This window comes from Mobula hypostoma, chromosome 28 (assembly GCF_963921235.1).
Source record: "Mobula hypostoma chromosome 28, sMobHyp1.1, whole genome shotgun sequence".
In the NCBI taxonomy this organism is placed as follows: Eukaryota; Metazoa; Chordata; class Chondrichthyes; order Myliobatiformes; family Myliobatidae; genus Mobula; species Mobula hypostoma.
Genome location: NC_086124.1, coordinates 26,418,471 through 26,437,555, shown reverse-complemented (window position 1 = coordinate 26,437,555; position 19,085 = coordinate 26,418,471). Strand labels below are relative to the sequence as shown.

At 49.1% G+C, this 19,085-nt stretch overlaps 1 protein-coding gene across 1 annotated transcript in view; it reads left to right on the top strand.

The window, feature by feature from the left end:
- The window catches only part of irak1 (interleukin-1 receptor-associated kinase 1), a 106,282-nt gene that overhangs the window by 75,748 nt on the left and 11,449 nt on the right, over positions 1-19,085 (top strand). The window contains exons 7-11 of the mRNA XM_063035077.1: positions 828-942; positions 5,251-5,366; positions 8,504-8,708; positions 14,779-14,847; positions 15,984-16,202. Coding sequence (XP_062891147.1) covers positions 828-942; positions 5,251-5,366; positions 8,504-8,708; positions 14,779-14,847; positions 15,984-16,202 — 724 coding nt within the window. The remainder of the gene's footprint in view (positions 1-827; positions 943-5,250; positions 5,367-8,503; positions 8,709-14,778; positions 14,848-15,983; positions 16,203-19,085) is intronic.

Here is a 19,085-nt window from a genome sequence, read left to right as displayed (position 1 = left end):
ATGTGGGTATAATTGGTCACATGGCTGTAATTGGGCAGCGTGGGCTGATTGTGCCAGCAGGGCCTGTTACTGACCTGTAGCTCTAAATTTTTAAAAATCTGCAAGTCTTTCAAGGTCATCTACTGTATCTAGTACTTCTGGTGCTCCTGTACATCAGTGAGACCTGACTTAGATGGGGGGAGTGGGGGGCTACTTCATCAAGCAGCTTTGCTCCGTCTGCTACAAAATGCAGGTTTCATGATGGTTAACTATTTTAATTCCACTTCCCAATCCAAGCTGTTGATCCATGGCCTCCTCTACCGAAGCCACTCTCAGGTTGGGGGAACAACACTTCATATTCCCTCTGGGTAGTCTTCAACCTGATGGCATGAATATTGATTTCTCCCCCCTCCCCACTTCTCTCTCTTTCCGTTTCCCACTCTGGCTCCCCTCAGCCCTTCTCTTCTCTTCTCTTCTCTTCACCTCTGTCTGGTACCCTTCCTCCTTCTCTTGTTCCCATGGTCTACTCTCCTCTCCTGTCAGATTTCTTCAGCTTCAGCCTTTTACTTTTGAGCTATCACCTCCCAGCGTTTCACTTTCTCCTCCCTCCCCTACCCACCCACCTGGTCTCACCTATTACTTGTACTCCTCCTGCCCCCCCCACCTTCTTCCCCTGTCCTTTCCAGTCCTGATGAAGGATTTCGACCCAAACTGTCAACTGTTTAATTCCCCTCCGTAGATGCCGCCTGACTTGCTGAGTTCCTCCAGCATTTTGTCTGTTTTGCTCAGTTGCGTAATCTGGTTCCCCGGTGAGACTAACTGCACCCTCCCACCTTGGGCACCTGCAGGTACCGACACCCGAACATTGTGGACCTGGCCGGCTGCTGTGTGGAGGATGACGTCTACTGCCTGGTGTACACCTACATGCCAAATGGCTCACTACAAGAACGCCTCCAGTGTCAGGTACCTGCGATGGCTACTGCAATCCTCCCTGTTTCAGCTTCATTTACTCATCACACATAGAGCGAAACATACGGTGAAGTGCGTCGTTTGCGTTAACAGCCGACACAGCGGCGGTTGTGTCGCGGGGCAGCCCGCAAGTGTTGCCACGCGTCCCGGCGCCAACAATGCTCGGCCGAACTGCGCAGAACACAACAAAACAGACTTAACAAAACAAGAGCAGCAGCAGCAAAGCAAGTCCCTTTCCTAGCTCTCCCAGCCACTTTATTTGTCACTTATACATCCAAACGTCAAAGGCTACGATGAAATGTGGTGTTTCTGTCAACGAGTAACACAGTCGGAAGGTGAACCCACAGGTGTCACCACACATTCCGGTTCCGACAGAGCATACCCGCCACTCGCCAAGCCTAACCCGCACGTCTTTGGGCACCCGGAGGAAACCCACGTGGTCGCGGGTAGAACGTGCTGACTCCTTACAGGCAGAGGTGGGAGTTGAACCTGGGTCACTGACGCTATGATAGTGTTACACCAACCGTGTCACCCTTCTACCTTCGATCACTTCCTCTGGCACAGAGACGGGTGGGTAGCTGGAACCCTCCTCCACGAAGACGAGATCATAAAATGTAGGAGTGGAGTCCATTCAGCCCGTCGAGTCCGATTCCCCCCCATTCAGTCGAGACTGGTTGGTTTTCCCAACCCCCATTCTTCCACCTTCTCTCCATAAACCCTAACCACCTTACTGAGAGCCTTAGATGCACCCAATGACTTGGCCTCTGCAGCCCTCCATGCTGAAGGATTCCACAGATAAGGGGCATTTAACGAAGAAATTAATTACAAGGAACTGAGGGGCGCTGCTTTAACAATCCCCCGTCAAAGATCTTCACCATTTGCTCGCGGCTCCCATCGGGCAGGAGATTCAGAAGCCTGAAGTCCCACACCACCACGTTCAGGAACAGATACTACCCTTCAACCATTCGGTTCTTGCCACAACCCCGATCACGATCTCAGTCCAGCAACACTGTCGTTCTAATTGTCTTCTTTCTTGTCCAAGCTGTGCTGATCTCTGTTTAATTTCTGTTTCTCCTGTGCACGCTGCTTCTCTGGTGCTGCAAGTGAGTTCCTCCTCACACCCGTGCGTACACAGAACAGTAAATAACTGACCACGGGGAATTGCATGTGAGAAGAGCTGAGGCCTGGGCACATCAGCTTTGAACAAATCCTAGAGGATTTACGGTTAAGGCGAGAGAGAGGGGAAAGTTTAAGGAGATGTGTGGGGCAAGCTGATGATACTGAGAGAAAGCAGTGCCGGGGAGGTGGTGGAGGCAGATAGAGGCGTTAAAAAGGCTGTTGGATAGACACACAAATGTTCAGGAATGGAGGGATTTGAACTGTATGTAGGCAAAAGAGATTTTACCATTATAGATCTCCCTCATCTACTCCATTAAGCACTGCAGATACGTTTAAGAAATCCATACACATGGAATAATTCAAACATCAACACTTAAGGACAGCACAGGAGAGACACAGAGTGAAGCTCCCTCTACACCATCCCATCACACACACTGTGAAGCTCCCTCCGCACTGTCCCATCACCCACACTTCCGGGATCAGACACAGAGTGAAGCTCCCTCCACACCAACCCATCACACACACTTCCAGGATCAGACACGGAGTGAAGCTCCTTCCGCACCGTCCCATCACCCACACTTCTGGGATCAGACACGGGATGAAGCTCCCTCCACACCAAACAATCACACACACTTCTAGGGTTAGACACAGAGTGAAGCTCCCTCCACGCCATCCCATCACACACTACCAGGGCCAGACACAGAATAAAGCTCCTTCCACATTCTCCTGAGGTCAGACTCAGAGTGAAGTTCCCTCCGCTCCATCTCATCACACACTCCCAGGGTCAGACACAGAGTGAAACTCCCTCCACACCGTCCCATCACACACTCCTGGGGTCAGACACAGAGTGAAGCTCCCTCCACACCGTCCCATCACACACTCCCGGGGTCAGACACAGAGTGAAACTCCCTCCACACCGTCCCATCACACACTCCCGGGGTCAGACACAGAGTGAAGCTCCCTCCACACCGTCCCATTACACACTCCCGGGGTCAGACACAGAGTGAAACTCCCTCCACACCGTCCCATCACACACTCCCGGGGTCAGACAGAGAGTGAAGCTCCCTCCACACCATCCCATCACACACTCCCGGGGTCAGACACAGAGTGAAGCTCCCCCTGCACCGCTCCATCACACACTCCCGGGGTCAGACACAGAGTGAAACTCCCTCCACACCGTCCCATCACACACTCCCGGGGTCAGACACAGAGTGAAGCTCCCTCCACACCGTCCCATCACACACTCCTGGAGTCAGACACAGAGTGAAGTTCCCTCCGTTCCATCCCATCACACTCTCCTGGAGTCAGACACAGAGTGAAGCTCCCTCTGCACCGTCTCTTCATACACTGCTGGAATTAGACAGAGTAAATGATGAGTGTGCTGTCCTATGCTCTATATTGGTAAAGACTCTGTGTGAAATATACAACCACAGGTGGTGCTGGGAATCCAGAGTAACATTCACAAAACGCTGAAGGAGCTCATCTGGTCAGGCTGTGGAGGGGAACAATCTCTCTGCCTTTCAAGCCAAGACCCTTCATTAGGCTGGGTCACTGTTGGAACTCCCGTGGGGGGGTGGGGGAGTGTGGGTTCATCGGTCTTTCTCGCGGAGTATTTGCACCGAATTTCAACGTTACGGTTTGTTACCAAGCAAGTTTTCCGCTGGAGCATTTTGGAACATAGAACACTCCAGCACAGGTCAGGCCCTTCGACCCACGATGTTGTGCTGACTGTTAAACCTACTCTAAGATCAACCTAACCCTCGTCTCCCAGATAGCACTCTGTTTTTCTATCATTCGTGTGTCTTGGAGTCTCTTATATGTCCCTAAAGTATCTGCCCTCTTCTTCCCAGTCCTGATGAAGACTCTTGGCCTGAAACGTCAACACTTTATTCCTCTCCATAGATGCTGCCTGCCCTGCTGAGTTTCTCCAGCATAGTGTGCGTGTGGCAGGAAAAATAATTTGCTGGAGGATTTCTGATTCAGGCTCCCAATCTGCAACGTAGACCACTCCTCTGCCTCCACAGATGCTGCCTGGCCCACTGGGTTTTTCAGTAACTCCTAATTCCAGAATCTGCAGCCCCCTGTGCCTCTGTAAATTGTGGGAGGTTGAGACATTGTGTAACAATACAACTCAAAAACTAGCCCCCCAACTCCACACCAAACATCGCCCTGCCTTTGTAAGCAACCCCACGCTCACCCCAGTTTTTATCATCCCTACACTCCTGTCAGCCCCACACCTCCACAGTTGTACCACACACTCGCTGGGCAACTTCCAGTGGGTGTTTAACCCACTGACCCACCCTCCCGCACGTAATTCATTGGGACGTGGGGTGGAATCTCTCAAAGTCATAGGGAGAACATTCAGACACACATACGCAGAGGCAGACAGATACACACAAACACGCACAGAGAGACGAGACGTACCTGTGAGAATCGGTGAGCCCACCCTTAGCGCCACCCTGCCAAAGCTGAGGTTCTTGCTCAGTGGGGGAAGTTCCAGACAGGAGAGTAGAACTGAAAGCAACAGAGGATCAGGGAACAGAAAGGCAGACTGGAGGGGATGAGTGGCTGAGATTATGTCCAGGGGTGCAGTGGTAGCTGGAGCGCTCTAAAACGTGTTCGGCACCTCTTTAAGAAAAAAGCCGAAATAAAAAAGCTAATTAATTAGGTGACGCCCAGGATGATTCGAGTCTCTCAGAAACTGCTGATCTCCTGGGATTTTTACGCACAATATACTCTGGAGTTTACAAAGATTGGTGCCAAAAACAAAAAAAAATAACTGGCGAGTGGCTGTTCTGTGAGTGAAAACATCGTGTTAAATCCACTTGCTGGATTTTTTTTTGTTTTTGGCACCATTCTTTGTAAACTCCAGAGTCTGTTCTGCGTAAAACTCCCAGGAGATCAGTTTCTGAAATACTCGAAGCACCCTGGGCAGCACCCAATTAATTAGCTTGTTTATTTCGGCCTTTTTCTTAAAGAGGTACCGAATGCATTTCAGAGCGCTCCGGCTACCACTACACTCCTGGTTATGTCGCCAGTTACTGACTCCTCTTCCTCCCAACCCCACCCTCCGCTCACGCACCCTGTCTTCCAGCTCCTCTCTGGTTTCCCCCTCCTCACTAGGGGTGAGAGGGAGGTGAGCTCTGTCCCTTACCCCCTCTCTCTCTCTCTTTCCCACTGCAGGACGGCACAGCTCCACTCTCGTGGCTGCAGAGGGTCGAGGTGGCGCTGGGGGCCGCCCGGGCACTCCAGTTCATGCACAGCAGTAGCCCCAGCCTCATCCACGGAGACGTCAAGAGGTGATGCTCCAGAGATCCCGGCAGGGAGTCAACAGAAGGAGAGAGGTGGTGGGGAGGGGCGGAGTGGGGGGAGGAAGAGAAGGGAGAGTGGAAAGAAAGGGCCATGGTAGCGGGAGACTGGGACAGGGTTTTGTGGAGAGAGAGGGGAAGGGTGGTGGGAAGGAGCAGTGGAGTTGTGGAAGGAATAGATGGGAGACGGACGGGCTTGGGGGGGGGTGCACTTGGAGTGTTGTGAGCAGATCTGGGCCCTTTATCTAAGACAGGATGTGCTGCCACTGGGGAGCGTCTAAAGGATGTTATAGAAAATTGTCCCGAGAATGAAAGAGTTCATGTATCAGGAGCATTTGATAATTCTGGGCGTTCAGAAGAATGAAGGGTGATCTTATCGCAACCTGGAGGTTAACCGGACATTCAAGAGTGTCAGGGAAGTGAAGTTTGTGCAGTGAGAATTACAACTGAGAAGGTGCTCAGGAAGCTTAATGGTCTGGGGGTGGATAAATCCCCTGGACCCTGATGGAATGCACCCACGGGTTCTGAAGGAAGTAGCTGGAGAGATTGCAGAAGCATTAACAGTGATCTTTCAAGAATCAATAGATTCTGGCATTGTACCGAATGACTGGAAAATTGCAAATGTTACTCTGCTATTTAAGAAGGGTGGGAGGCAGCAGAAAGGAAACTATAGACCTGTTAGCCTGACATCAGTGGTTGGGAAGTTGTTGGAATTGATTGTTAGGGACGAGATTACAGAGTACCTGGAAGCATATGACAAGATAGGCCAAAGCCAGCATGGTTTCCTGAAAGGATACTCCTGCCTGATTAACCTACTGCAATTTTTTGAGGAAATTACAAGCAGGGTAGACAAAGGAGATGCAGTAGATGTGGTGTACTTGGACTTTCAGAAGGCCTTTAACAAGGTGCCGTACATGAGGCTGCTTAGCAAGGTAAGAGCCCATGGAATTACAGGGGAGTTACTAGCATGGGTGGAGCATTGGCTGATTGGCAGAAAACAGAGAGCGGGAATAAAGGGATCCTATTCTGGCTGGCTGCCGGTTACCAGTCGAGTTCCACAGGAGTCAGTGTTGAGACCGCTGCTTTTTACAATGTATGTCAATGATTTGGATTCTGGGGTTAATGGATTTGTGGCTAAGTTTATTGATGATACAAGATAAGTGGAGGAGTGGGTAGTGTTGAGGAAGCAGAGAGACTTAGATAGTTTAGTGGAATGGACAAAGAAGTGGCAAATGAAATACAATGTTGGAAAGTATATGATCATGCACTTTGGTGGAAGAAATAAATGGGCAGACTATTATTTAGATGGGGAGCAAATTCAAAATGCTGAGATGCAAAAGGGACTTGGGAGTCCTTGTGCAGGATACCCTAAAGGTTAACCTGCAGGTTAAGTTGGTGGTGCAGAGGTGAATGCAATATTGGCATTCATTTCTAGAGGTATAGAATATAAGAGCAGGGATGTGATGTTGAGGTTTTATAAGGCACTCGTGAGACCACATTTGGAGTATTGTGTGTGGTTTTGGGCTTGTATTTTAGAAAGGATATACTGACATTGGAGAGGGTTCAGAGAAGATTCATGAGAATGATTCCAGGAATAAAAGGGTTATCATATGAGGAACGTTTGGCAGCTCTTGGGCTGTATTCCCTGGAGTTCAGGAGAATGAGGGGGGATCTCATTGAAAGATTCCGAATGTTAAAAGGCCTGAACAGATTAGATATGGCAAGGTTATTTCCCGTGGTACGGGAGTCTAGGACAACAGGGCATGACTTCAGGATTGAAGGACGTCCATTTAGAACTGAGATGCAGAGAAATTGCTTTAGTCAGAGGCTGGTAAATCTGTGGAATTTGTTGCCACGAGTGGCTGTGGAGGCCAAGTCATTGGGTGCATTTAAGGCAGAGATAGATAGGTTCTTGATTAGCCAAGGCATCAAAGGGTATGGGGTGAATGCAAGAGAGTGGGGATGACTGGAAGAATTGGATCAGCCCATGATTGAGTGGTGGAGCAGACTCGATGGGCTGAATGGCCTGCTTCTGCTCCTATATCTTATGGTCTTGTGGTCTTAAACTGACCAAATATTGAAAGGTCTAGATACAGCAGATGTGGAGAGAACGTTTCCTATAGTGGAGGAGTCTAGAACCAGAGGGCACAGCTTCAGGATAGAGAGACATCTATTTCGAACAAAGATTAAAGGGGATTTCTTTAGGCAGAGGGTGGTGAATCTGTGGAATTTGTTGCCACAGACACTGTGGAGGCCGTCGTTGGGTATATTTTAATCGAAGGTTAACAGGCTCTTGATTAGTGAGGGCATCAAAGGTTACGGGGGGAAGGCAGTCGAGTGGGGTTGAGACAAGAATATAAGTCGGCCGGTATCGAATGGCAGTGCAGATTCGATGGGCCAAATAAGCTGTTTTTGATCCAAAGTCTGATGGTCTTATGAACAATGGGCGCGGTGAACAGGTGGTGGAGGTGGGGGGAAGCTGAGGACATTGTGGGGAGAGGGGAGATGAGGTGAGCAGAGGCAAAGGAAATTTCAGGCTGGGAATGTTTGCGGAGCGGGACAGAGGGAGCCAGGGAAATGCTGGGAATGGACGGGAGTGGTATAGATGCAGAGCAGGATGGAGGGGGCAGAGGGGAGGGGCAATGGGGAGTGGAAGGGGAGGGTACAGAGAGGGCGGGAAGGTGGGGAAGATGGGGTGGGTGGAGGGGTCAGTAGGAATGGAGGGGGCAGAGGGAGAGTGGAGGGGACGGGCAACGGGGAGTGGAAGGGGAGGGTACAGAGAGGGCGGGAAAGTGGGGAAGACGGGGGAGGGTGGAGGGGTCAGTGGGGATGGAGGGGGTAGGGGAGTGGGGAGGCAGCGAGGGTATGTGAATGTATGAGGGGCGGTGTGGAGGCCAGGAGCTGGATGGAGGGAGGGGTTGGGGCTGAGGAGGAGTGCACATGGTGATGCTCATGAACCATTACGCTGCTCAGCAGAGTGTCAAATCCATCTGGGGACTAAAGATCCTTGCTCTGCTGTCCTACCTCCATCTCTGAGGTAACAATGCAGCCCTCCCCCTGTTCCCCCTGTGCTTGGGATTTGCCTCCCTTGGGCCCATCTCAGTGTCCATCCCTCCCCTCCGTTGCAGCTCCAACATTCTCCTGGATGAGCATTTTGTTCCGAAGCTGGGGGACTTTGGCCTGGCTCGTTTCAGCCGCTACTCCAACAACTCGGGCAACAGCTGCACGGTGGCTCGGACGAGGACGCTGCGGGGGACGCTGGCATACCTTCCCGACGAGTACATCAAGAGTGGACAGTTGGCTGTGGAGCTCGACACCTACAGTTTCGGCGTGGTAAGTGGCAGATTCAGCCGTGCAGTGGAACTGGACACGGGGAGCTTCTCCCTGTGTCTGACCCTGGGAGTGTGTGATGGGACGGTGTGGAGGGAACTTCACTCTGTGTCTGACCCCAGGAGTGTGTGATGGGACGGTGTGGAGGGTGCTTCACTCTGTGTCTGACCCTGGGAGTGTGTGATGGGACGGTGTGGAGGGAACTTCACTCCGAGTCTGACCCTGGGAGTGTGTGATGGGACGGTGTGGAGGGAGCTTCACTCTGTGTCTGACCCCGGGAGTGTGTGATGGGATGGTGTGGAGGGAACTTCACTCCGAGTCTGACCCTGGGAGTGTGTGATGGGACGGTGTGGAGGGAGCTTCACTCTGTGTCTGACCCCGGGAGTGTGTGATGGAACTGTGCACAGGGAACTTCACTCTGTGTCTGATCCTGGGAGTGTGTGATGGGATGGTGAGGAGGGAGATTCACTCTGTGTCTGACCCTGTGAGTGTGTGATGGGACGGTGAGGAGGGAGCTTCACTATGTCTGATCCTGGGAGTGTGTGATGAAATGGTGTGGAGAGAGCTTCACTCCGTGTCTGACCTTTTCTTTTAGAAAAGTACATTTATTATAAATTCAAACCACTTCAGTGCTATTGTACATTCACATTCCAAACAAAAAACAGACAAATCATGACTAACACAGATGAAATTATCACATTCCTGTCGTCATCTCCGTGATGCCCGAGAGGTTTGAAACACCTCTCTGCTTCCTGTAGAGACGGCAAGCACAACAACTTGTTACTTGATATCACCCTGTGGCCCCACCCTTAGATCCCAGTGTGCAAGGTGAGGGCAGCCTTATAAAAGGACTTCCAGTCTCGCTCCCAGGTGGAAAGACCGACTGCCAGGGCATGTCAGAACGGTGAATGAGAGCTACGAAATGGATGGTGTGGAGCAGCAGGCCACACAAGTACCTCCTACCTGCATCTCTGAAAGGGACTGTAGTTGTTGATATGAGATGGCTCAGGTTTTGAGGGACTGGCTCCCAGGTAAGGTTCTGTGGCCTGGGTCCGGCGAGCAACTCCAGCTGAGCGGAGGTGGGCTGATCCGTAATCACCCCGCACACCTGAGCCACGTCAGCACTCGATCAGGTAGGGCAGGGACGGGCCGTTCCCTCAGCTGGGACCAGCGGAGGTGGGTCCCGGCTAGAGGCAACCACGTTCCATGTTTCCTAGCAGATCCGGATAGAAGCTGGGCAGCTTCTGCAGAGCAGCGTGGCTGACGCCATCCGGAGGTAGTCACGTCATGAAGATGGGGCCCCTCTGGAGAAAGTATGCCACCTGGGAAAGTGCTCAGCATACAGGAATCTCTGTAGGGTCCTGAGGCAGAGAGCCACCAACCATCTATGGACACACACCAGGGACTGTCCACTCTCTCCCATCAGGAGATGCAGGACCACTGCAGACATCCTGTGCTTCCTGTTGCCCCAGAATAAGTCTTTTTTTCATAGATGCTGCCTGGGCCTGCTAGGTTCCTCCAGCATTTTGTTTGTGTTGCCGCTGTTAATTTCCTCTGCTATCTTGTGGCAAAGGCAGAGGGTGGGGTCAAGGTGACCATCCGGTGCCACGACATGGAGGCCCCCAGCTGGTTTATGACCACCACCCTGCCTCGGTAGGAAAGTACCCCGAGGAGGCCTGACCAACACCCCAGCCCAGCCACGATTTTCATCCCTAGGTCCTGCTGGTTTGCCAGCCAGGTCTTTGGACTTGTTGGTCATGGTCTTCAAAGACTTCAGAGTCTTTGTTTAGTACTAGAAGGTAAGCATTTAAGATGAGAGGGGATGTCTGGGGCTAGTTCTGGCTGGTGTCTGGACTGGGCTGCCAGGGATGCTGGTGGAGGCAGATACAACAGATAGAGATTCAGACCTATTAGCACATGATCACATGTACATCAAAACATAATGAAATGTTGTTTGCCTAAGGATGTGGTGGGAGCAGCCCTCAAGTGCCTCCACACATTCCGATGCTTTGGATCTCTGTGTGTTTTCTGATCCTTAGGGTACTTTCGGGACAACCCTAAGGACAATGAATACAAGGGCACTTTATCTAAATGCCCGTAGTATTAGAAACGAGGTCAGTGAACTTGTGGCACAGATCAGTACCAAGGCATATGATTTAGTGGCCATTACAGAAACCTGGTTGCAAGGTGGAGATGACTGAGAATTAAATATCGAAGGGTATCAGGTAATACGGAAAGCTGACAGGAAGGCAGAGGAGGTAGGGTGGCGCTCTTGATTAGGGATGAGATCAGGGCGATTGTGAGAGACGATATAAGATCTACGGAGCAGAATGGTGAGTCCATCTGGGTAGAGATTAAGAATAGTAAAGGGAAAAAATCACTGGTGGGTGTTGTCTATCGGCCACCTAATAAAAATATTGCAGTGGCAGAGGCGATGAACCAAGAAATAACTGAGGCTTGTAAGAACGGAACGGCAGTTGTCATGGGGGATTTTAACTTCCACATGGATTGGGTGAATCAGGTTGGTGAAGGAAGTCTTGAGGAGGATTTCATAGAATGAATCCGTGATGGCTTTCTTGAGCAGCATGTTAGTGAACCTACAAGGGATCTAGTCCTGTGCAATGAGACAAGTAAGATTAACGATCTTGTAGTCAGGGATCCTCTTGGAAAGAGTGATCATAGTATGATTGAATTTCGCATACAGATGGAGGATGAAATAGTTAGATCTAAAACCAATGTATTATGCTTGAACAAGGGAGACTACAACAGGATGAGGGAGGAGTTGGCTACTGTGGATTGGGAGCACAGACTATTTGGTAGGACAGTTGAGGAACTTTCAAAGAGATTTTTCTCAGTTCTCAACAAAAATATATTCCAGTCAAAAGTAAGGACAGTAAGTGTGGGGAGAGCCAGCCTTGGATAACTAAGGAATTAAAAGATAGTATCAAATTAAAAGCTTGTGTACAAAGTTGCAAAGAATAATGGGAAACTGGAGGATTGGGAAAACTTTAAAAAGCAACAGAGAACAACTAAACAAGAAATAAGGAAAGGGAAGATAGAGTATGAAAGTAAATTAGCACAAAATATAAAAACAGATAGCAAAAGTTTTTATAAATATAAAAAGCGGAAGAGGGTGGCTAAAGTCAACGTAGGTCCCCTGGAAGACGAGAAGGGGAAATTGATATTGGGTGATAAGGAAATGGCTGAGGCATTGAACGAATATTTTGTGTTGGTCTTCACGATGGAGGACACGTCTGATATACCGAAGAAGAATGTTATGAACGAAATGGGAGGTGAGGACCTTGATAAAATCACTGTCACTAAACGATAGTGATGAGCAAACTAGAGGGCCTGAAGGGATGCATCCCAGGGTGATGAAGGAATTGGCGGAGGTTATAGTAGACGCGTCGGTAATCATTTACCAAAACTTTCGAGACTCTGGGCAGATCCCGGCAGATTGGAAGACAGCAAGTGACATGCCACTTTTTTAAAAAAGGATGTAGGCAAAAGATGGGCAACTATAGGCCAGTTAGCTTAACATCTGTAGTCGGAAAAATGCTTGAAGCTGTCATTAAGGAAGAAATAGCGAAACATTTAGAAACGAGTGGTTCCATTAGACAGACGCAGCATGGATTCAGAAAGGGCAGGTCCTGTTTGACAAACTTACTGGAGTTCTTTGAGGACATAATGAGTGCAGTGGATAGAGGGTGGATGTCGTATACTTGGATTTCCAGAAGGCGTTCGATAAGGTGTTGCACAAGAGACTTATAAATAAGATGTGGATGCATGGAGTCGGAGGAAGTGTATTGGCATGGATAGTGGATTGGTTAACCAATAGAAGGCAGAGAGTTGGTATAAATGGGTGTTTCTCCGGTTGGCAGTCTGTGGTGAGTGGGGTGCCGGAGGGGTTGGTGCTGGGCCCGCAGCTGTTTACCATTTACATTGATGATTTGGAAGAGGGGACTGAGTGTAGCGTAGCAAAATTTGCTGATGACACTAAATTGAGTGGAATAGCAAATTGTACAGAGGATGTGGAGAGTCTGCAGAGGGATACAGATAGGTTAGGTGAATGGGCCAAGGTCTGGCAGATGGAATACAATGTTGGTAAATGCGAGATTGTTTGCGAGGTGACCTATGCTCTGTCCGCCAGAGAAAGCAGGATCTCCCAGTGGCCACACATTTTAATTCCACGTCCCATTCCCATTCTGATATGTCTATCCACGGTCTCCTCTACTGTCAAGATGAAGCCACACTTAGGTTGGAGGAACAACACCTTATATCCGTCTGGGTAGCCTCCAACCTGATGGCACGAACATTGACTTTTCAAACTTCTGCTAATGCCCTTCCTCCCATTCTTACCCTATCCCTTATTTATTTATTATTCCCCCCCACTTTTCTTTTCTCTCTCTTTTCTCTCTCTCTCTGTCCCTCTCACAATCACTCCTTGCCCGCTCTCCATCTTCCTCTGGGCTCCCTTCCCCCTTTCTTTCTCCCCAGGCCTCCCATCCCATGATTCTCCCCCTTCTCCAGCTCTGTATCCCTTTTGCCAATCAACTTTCCAGCTCTTGGCTTCATCCCTCCCCCTCCTGTCTTCACCTATCATTTTGGATCTCCCCTCCCCCTCCCACTTTCAAATCTCTTACTAACTCTTCTTTCAGTTAGTCCTGACGAAGGGTCTCGGCCCGAAACGTCGACTGTACCTCTTCCTAGAGATGCTGCCTGGCCTGCTGTGTTCACCAGAGTTTAGCTGCTATACCACTTCCTGCCAGTGAGTGCGGATGAACCACTACATACTGTGAAAAATACATGAGTTTGTTAAAAGTACAAATCTTATAAAAAGTATTATTTTTTTTAAAAAACTGTGGCTTCCAATAATGACAGCCCAGCAAATAACGAGACTGGACAGGTAATGGATGAATATGGACATGACACAGGCAGAAGCAATTACTCTGGTTAGGCAGTTATCATTTCATTTATTCATTTGGAGATATGGTGCAGAACAGGCCCTTCCAGCCCAGGAACCCCTGATTTAACCCTAGCGCCATCGCAGGACAATTTACAATGACCAATTGACCTGCTAACTGGTACGTCTTTGGACTACAAGAGGAAACCAGAGCACCCGGAGGAAACCCACGTGGTCATGGGGAGAATGTACAAACTCCTCACAGTGGACACTGGAATTGAACTCTGAACTCTGATGCCCCGCTATAGTGCCGCGCTAACTGCTACGCTGCCGTGGCGCCCGACACAGAGTCGAACGTGCTGTATGTACCATTCTACGTTGTATCCTAAGGGTTGAGGTACTCTGTCTGTCCTTAAAGGTGACACGGTGTCATAGCGGTTAGCGTAACGCTGTTCCAGCGCCAGCAGCCCGGGTCCAATCCCACCACTGCCTTGAAGGAGTTTGTATGTTCTCTCCGTGTCCACCTGGGCTTCCACCAGGTGCTCCGGTTTCCACACACGTTCCAAAGACGTACGGGTTATTAGATCACCGCATTTCAGACTGCGGTTGGGGTATCATCAGCGGTTTTGGGCACCTTATCCAATAAACGTTACGGAGAATGATCCCGTGAACTAATGGGCAGCATGGGGGGAGATTTCACTGAAACTTATCAAATATTGAAAAACCTAGATAGACTGGATATGGAGAGGATGTTTCCTGTCATGGGGGAGTCTAGGACCAGAGGGCACAGCCTCAGAATAGAAGGACATCCCCTTTAGAACAGAGATGAGGAGGAATTTCTTCAGCCAGAGAAGTGGTGAATCTGTGGAATTCATTCCTGCACACGACTGTGGAAGCAAAGACATTGGGAATATTTTAAGCCGATTTTGGTAAGTTAGGGTGTCAAAGGTTACAGGGGTGAATGCAGGAGAATGGTATTGAGAAGGATAATAAGTCAGCCGTGATAGAATGGTGCAGAAGACTTGATGTGCCAAATGGCCTAACTCTCCGCTGTCTTATGGTCACATGGGTGTGATTGGGTGCCATGTGCTTGTTGGACAGGAAGGGCCTGTTTCTGACTTCTACACATGTACACACAAACTCACCTGCCTTCTCCGCCTCTCTCTGTAGGTTCTGCTTGAAATCCTGACCGGAAGGAAGGCTTTGGAAAATGATGGATCGGCAGATTCCAAGTATCTGGTGAGACGCCTCCCCATTGGAAGCAGTTTCTTCCATGCCTCCTTCCCCAGTCACGCGGGACAGGGTGGAAGGCTGGTTCAGCCAGCACACTGAATCAGGCCCTATGCTGACAATCAGGCACCCATTTACACTAATCCCATTTCCCAGCGTCTTCCCGTCTTTACTAATCCCATTTCCCCGCGATTTCCCATCTTTATTAATCCTGTTTCTCTGCGTCTTCCTATATTTACTAATCCCATTTCCCCGCGATTTCCCATCTTTATTAATCCTGTTTCTCTGCGTCTTCCTATATTTACTAATCCCATTTCCCAGCATCTTCCCGTCTTTACTAATCCCATTTCCCCGCACTTTCCCGCCTTTACTAATCTCATTTCCCTGCATCTTCCTGTCTCTACTAGTCCCATTTCCCTGCGCTTTCCCATCTTTGGTTTGATGGTTGAAAGTTAGCTTCTTAAAAACCTTTGCCACTCGTCATCCAGGCATGCTCTCTTCTCACCGTGACCATGGGAAGGAGGTGCAGAAGCCTTAGGTCCCACACCACCGGGTTCAGGAACAGTTGTTACCCCTCAACCTGATCACTGAACACAACCTACGGACTCACTTTCAGGAACTCCATAACTTATGTTCTCAGTATTACTTATTTATTTTACTATTGATTATTATTTTTTTTTTCTGTGTTTGCACAGTTTGTCTTTTGCACTTTGGTTGTTTGTGTGTAGTTTTTCATTGACTCTATTGTACGTCTTTGTTCTACGTTGAATGCCTGCAAGAAAATGAATCTCAGTAGTTGACAGTGACATGCTGGTAATTTGATAATAAACCTGGAGATGCCTTTGCGGAACAGGGTCTTGCGTCCCTTCGAGCTGCGCTGCCTAGCGATCCCTGACCACCGCGATTTAACCCTAACCTAATCATGGGACAGTTTACCGTGACCAATTAACCTTCCCAGTCTGCCTTTGGACTGTGGGAGGAAACCAGAGCACCCAGGGAAACCCATGCATTTCACGGGGGGGGGGCGGGAGAGGGACTGACGTACAGACCACATCAGAATCAAACTCCAAGCTCTGGCGTTCCAAGCTGTACCGGTGTCCTGCTAACCACCACGCTAACCCCGTTTTACTTCCAACTCTGAGCAGAAGGACATCCTCGAGGAGGAAGAGGAGAGCGAGGAGGAGAAGCAGGAGAGCTCTGTGTCGACGGACGTGGCCGGGAGCCAGCAAGTGGCCGTCAAGGTCTGCCAGAAGTACCTTGACCGGAGGGCGGGGGCCTGCACGGCGGACATCCCACTACAGCTCTGTGTCTTGGCCTCCGAATGCCTCAACCGCCGCAGGAAGAGGAGACCAAAGATGACGAAGGTAACGTTTTTTTTTACACTACAGCGCGGAAGCAGGACTTCTGGCCCATCTAGTCCGTGCTGAACTATTAAACTGCTATCCCCAATGACTCACACTTGGATCGTGGTGCTCCGTGCCCCCTCCAATCCATGTACCTAGCCAAACTTAAAGGTTGCAATTGAACTCGCATGGTGGCTCGTTCCTCAGCATCCTCACGATTGAGAAAGTTCCCCTTCAGGTTTCACCCTTAACCTGTGACCTCTAGTTTTAATCTCACCCAACTTCAGTGGAAAAAGCCGACTTTCATTTACCCTCTCTATATCCCTCTATCAAATCTCCCCTCATTCACCTACGCTCCAGGGAATAAAGTCTGAACCTGTTCAACCTTTCCTTGTAACTTAGGTCTTTGAGTCCCAGTGGTATCCTTGTAAATTTTCTTTGTACTCCTTCAATCTCTTCTGCAGGCAGTTGACCAGAACTGCACACAATACTCTGAATTAGGCTCCACCAACATCATATATAACTTCAACATAACATCTCAACTTCTGTACTCAATACTCTGATTTATGAAGGCCATTGTGCCAAATGCTTTCTTTATGACCCTATCTACCTGTCATACTGATTTCAATGATTATGGATCTGTGTTCCCAGATCCCTCTGTTCAACTGTGCTCCTCAGAGCCCTACTGCTCCCGTCCCTGGTTTGTCCTCACACTTGTCTGCGTTAAATTCCATCTGCCATTTTTCAGCCCATTTTTCCATCTGGTTCAGATCACTTTTGCAAGCTTTGATATCCTTCCTCGCTGTCCACTGCACCCCCAATCTTGGTGTCACCTGCAAATTTGCTGATCCAGTTAACCACATTATCACCCAGATCGTTGATTTAGATGACAAACAACAACGGACCAAGCACGGATCCCTGTGGCTCTCGTCACACGCCTCCAGTCAGAGAACATTTCAGTGATGGGGCAAGTGAAGTTGAGTGATGTTATCCCCATTGGCTCAGGAGCCTGATGGTTGAGGGACAATAACTGTTCCTGAACCTGGTGGTGTGAGTCCTGAAGCTCCCATGCCTTCTTCCTGATGGCAGCAGTGAGAAGAGAGCATGTCCTGGGTGGTGGGGATCTCTGATGATGGTGGATGCTGCTTTCCTGTGACAATGTTTTGTGTAGATGTGCTCAATGGTGGTGAGGGCTTTACCCATGTGTTTAGTTTTTATTATTCTGTTTTGCAATGTTCTGTTGCTGCAAAACAGCAAATTTCACAACAGGTAGTGCTGCACTAAATGTACACATAGTTAGGGTGCCTGATGCTTTTGCACAGCCCTGCATTTGTCAGTGTGGAGTGGAGAGCGAGTTTGTAAATCTGGCTGGAGCAAAGGATGCTGAGAACGGTGAGGGTGGAGCTCTGCGGGACAGGTGGCAGAGACGGAGTGCCAGGGCGAGGGGGCGGTGCGGGTACAGACACACCCACCCTGAGACACCAGGCGAGATCATTTGATTCCAAATAATTGGTTTATTGATCATTACAGGATGTCTCTCTGGTGCTTCCCACTCCCTCTCCTTCTCCCAGCCACGATTCCCCCTCTTCCTGCCCCATTCTAACTCTCAGTCCACATTAGAGACCCGTATCAGAATCAGGTTTATCACCCACGTATCATGAAACTTGATTTTTTTTTTTGCAGCAGCAGCAGTACAGAGCAATTTATAAAATAATTACAGTACTGTTAAAAAGTTTTAGACACCCTCGCTATATATATATATGTGCGTAAGGCTTTTGCTCAGTGCTGTATGTCAGTGATATTAAACCTGATTCTGACAATCTACCTCGTAATGATCTTGCACCTTATTGTTTACCTGTGCTGTGCTTTCTCTGTTACACTTCACTCTGCATTCCGTCTTGTTTTACCGTGTTCTACCCCAATGCATGATGTAATGAACAGACTGTAACGCCAACTTTTCACTGCATCTTGGTTCAGGTGACAATAACAAACCAATACCAACAGTCGAGGGCCTCTCGGAATCTCTGTGATGAATCACAGAAAGTGACCTCTCTGGATGCATCACGGCAGGAAAACTGCTCTGCCTGCAACCACAAGAAACTGCAAAGATGTGGATTGTGGTCGGGAATGGGAAATTCAAAGCTCAGAATAGTGGCTGTGTAGTGTAGCAGAGAGGCAGATGGAGGGGGCGGGTGTGTGAGAATGTAGTAATGGTGCACCGCAGGGATTAGAGCCGGGTCCATTGTTTCTTGTTTTGTGGTGACAGAACATTGCAATACATAATAATAAAGACTACACATGGGTAAAGGCCTCAGCACCATTGAGCACATCTACACAAAACATTGTCACAGGAAAGCAGCATCCATCATCAGAGGCCCCCACCACCCAGGACATACTCTCTTCTTGCTCCTGCCATCAGAAAGGAGGTGCAGGAGCCTCAGAACTCACACCACCAGGTTCAGGAACAGTTATTACCCTTCAATCAACAAGCTCTTAAGCCAATGGCGATAACTTCACTTGCCCCATCACTGAAATGTTCCTACAACCTATGGACTCACTTTCAAGGACTCTTCAATAGGTTTCATAGGTACATTTAATGTCAGAGAAATGTAGACAATGTACATCCTGAAATTCTTTTTCTTCACAAACATCCAGAGGAGTGGCCTAAAGAATGTATGACAGTTAAATGTTAGAACCCCAAAGCCTCCCCCCCCACTCCCCCCTTATGTTCTCGATATTCATTGCTTGTTTATTTATTATTCTCTCTTTCTTTCTGTATTTCCACAGTTTGTTGTCTTTTGCAGACTGGTTGAGTGCCCAAGCTGGGGCAGTCTTTCATTGATTCTGTTATGGTTATTATGGATTTATTGAATATGCCCGCGAGAAAATGAATCTCAGGGATTA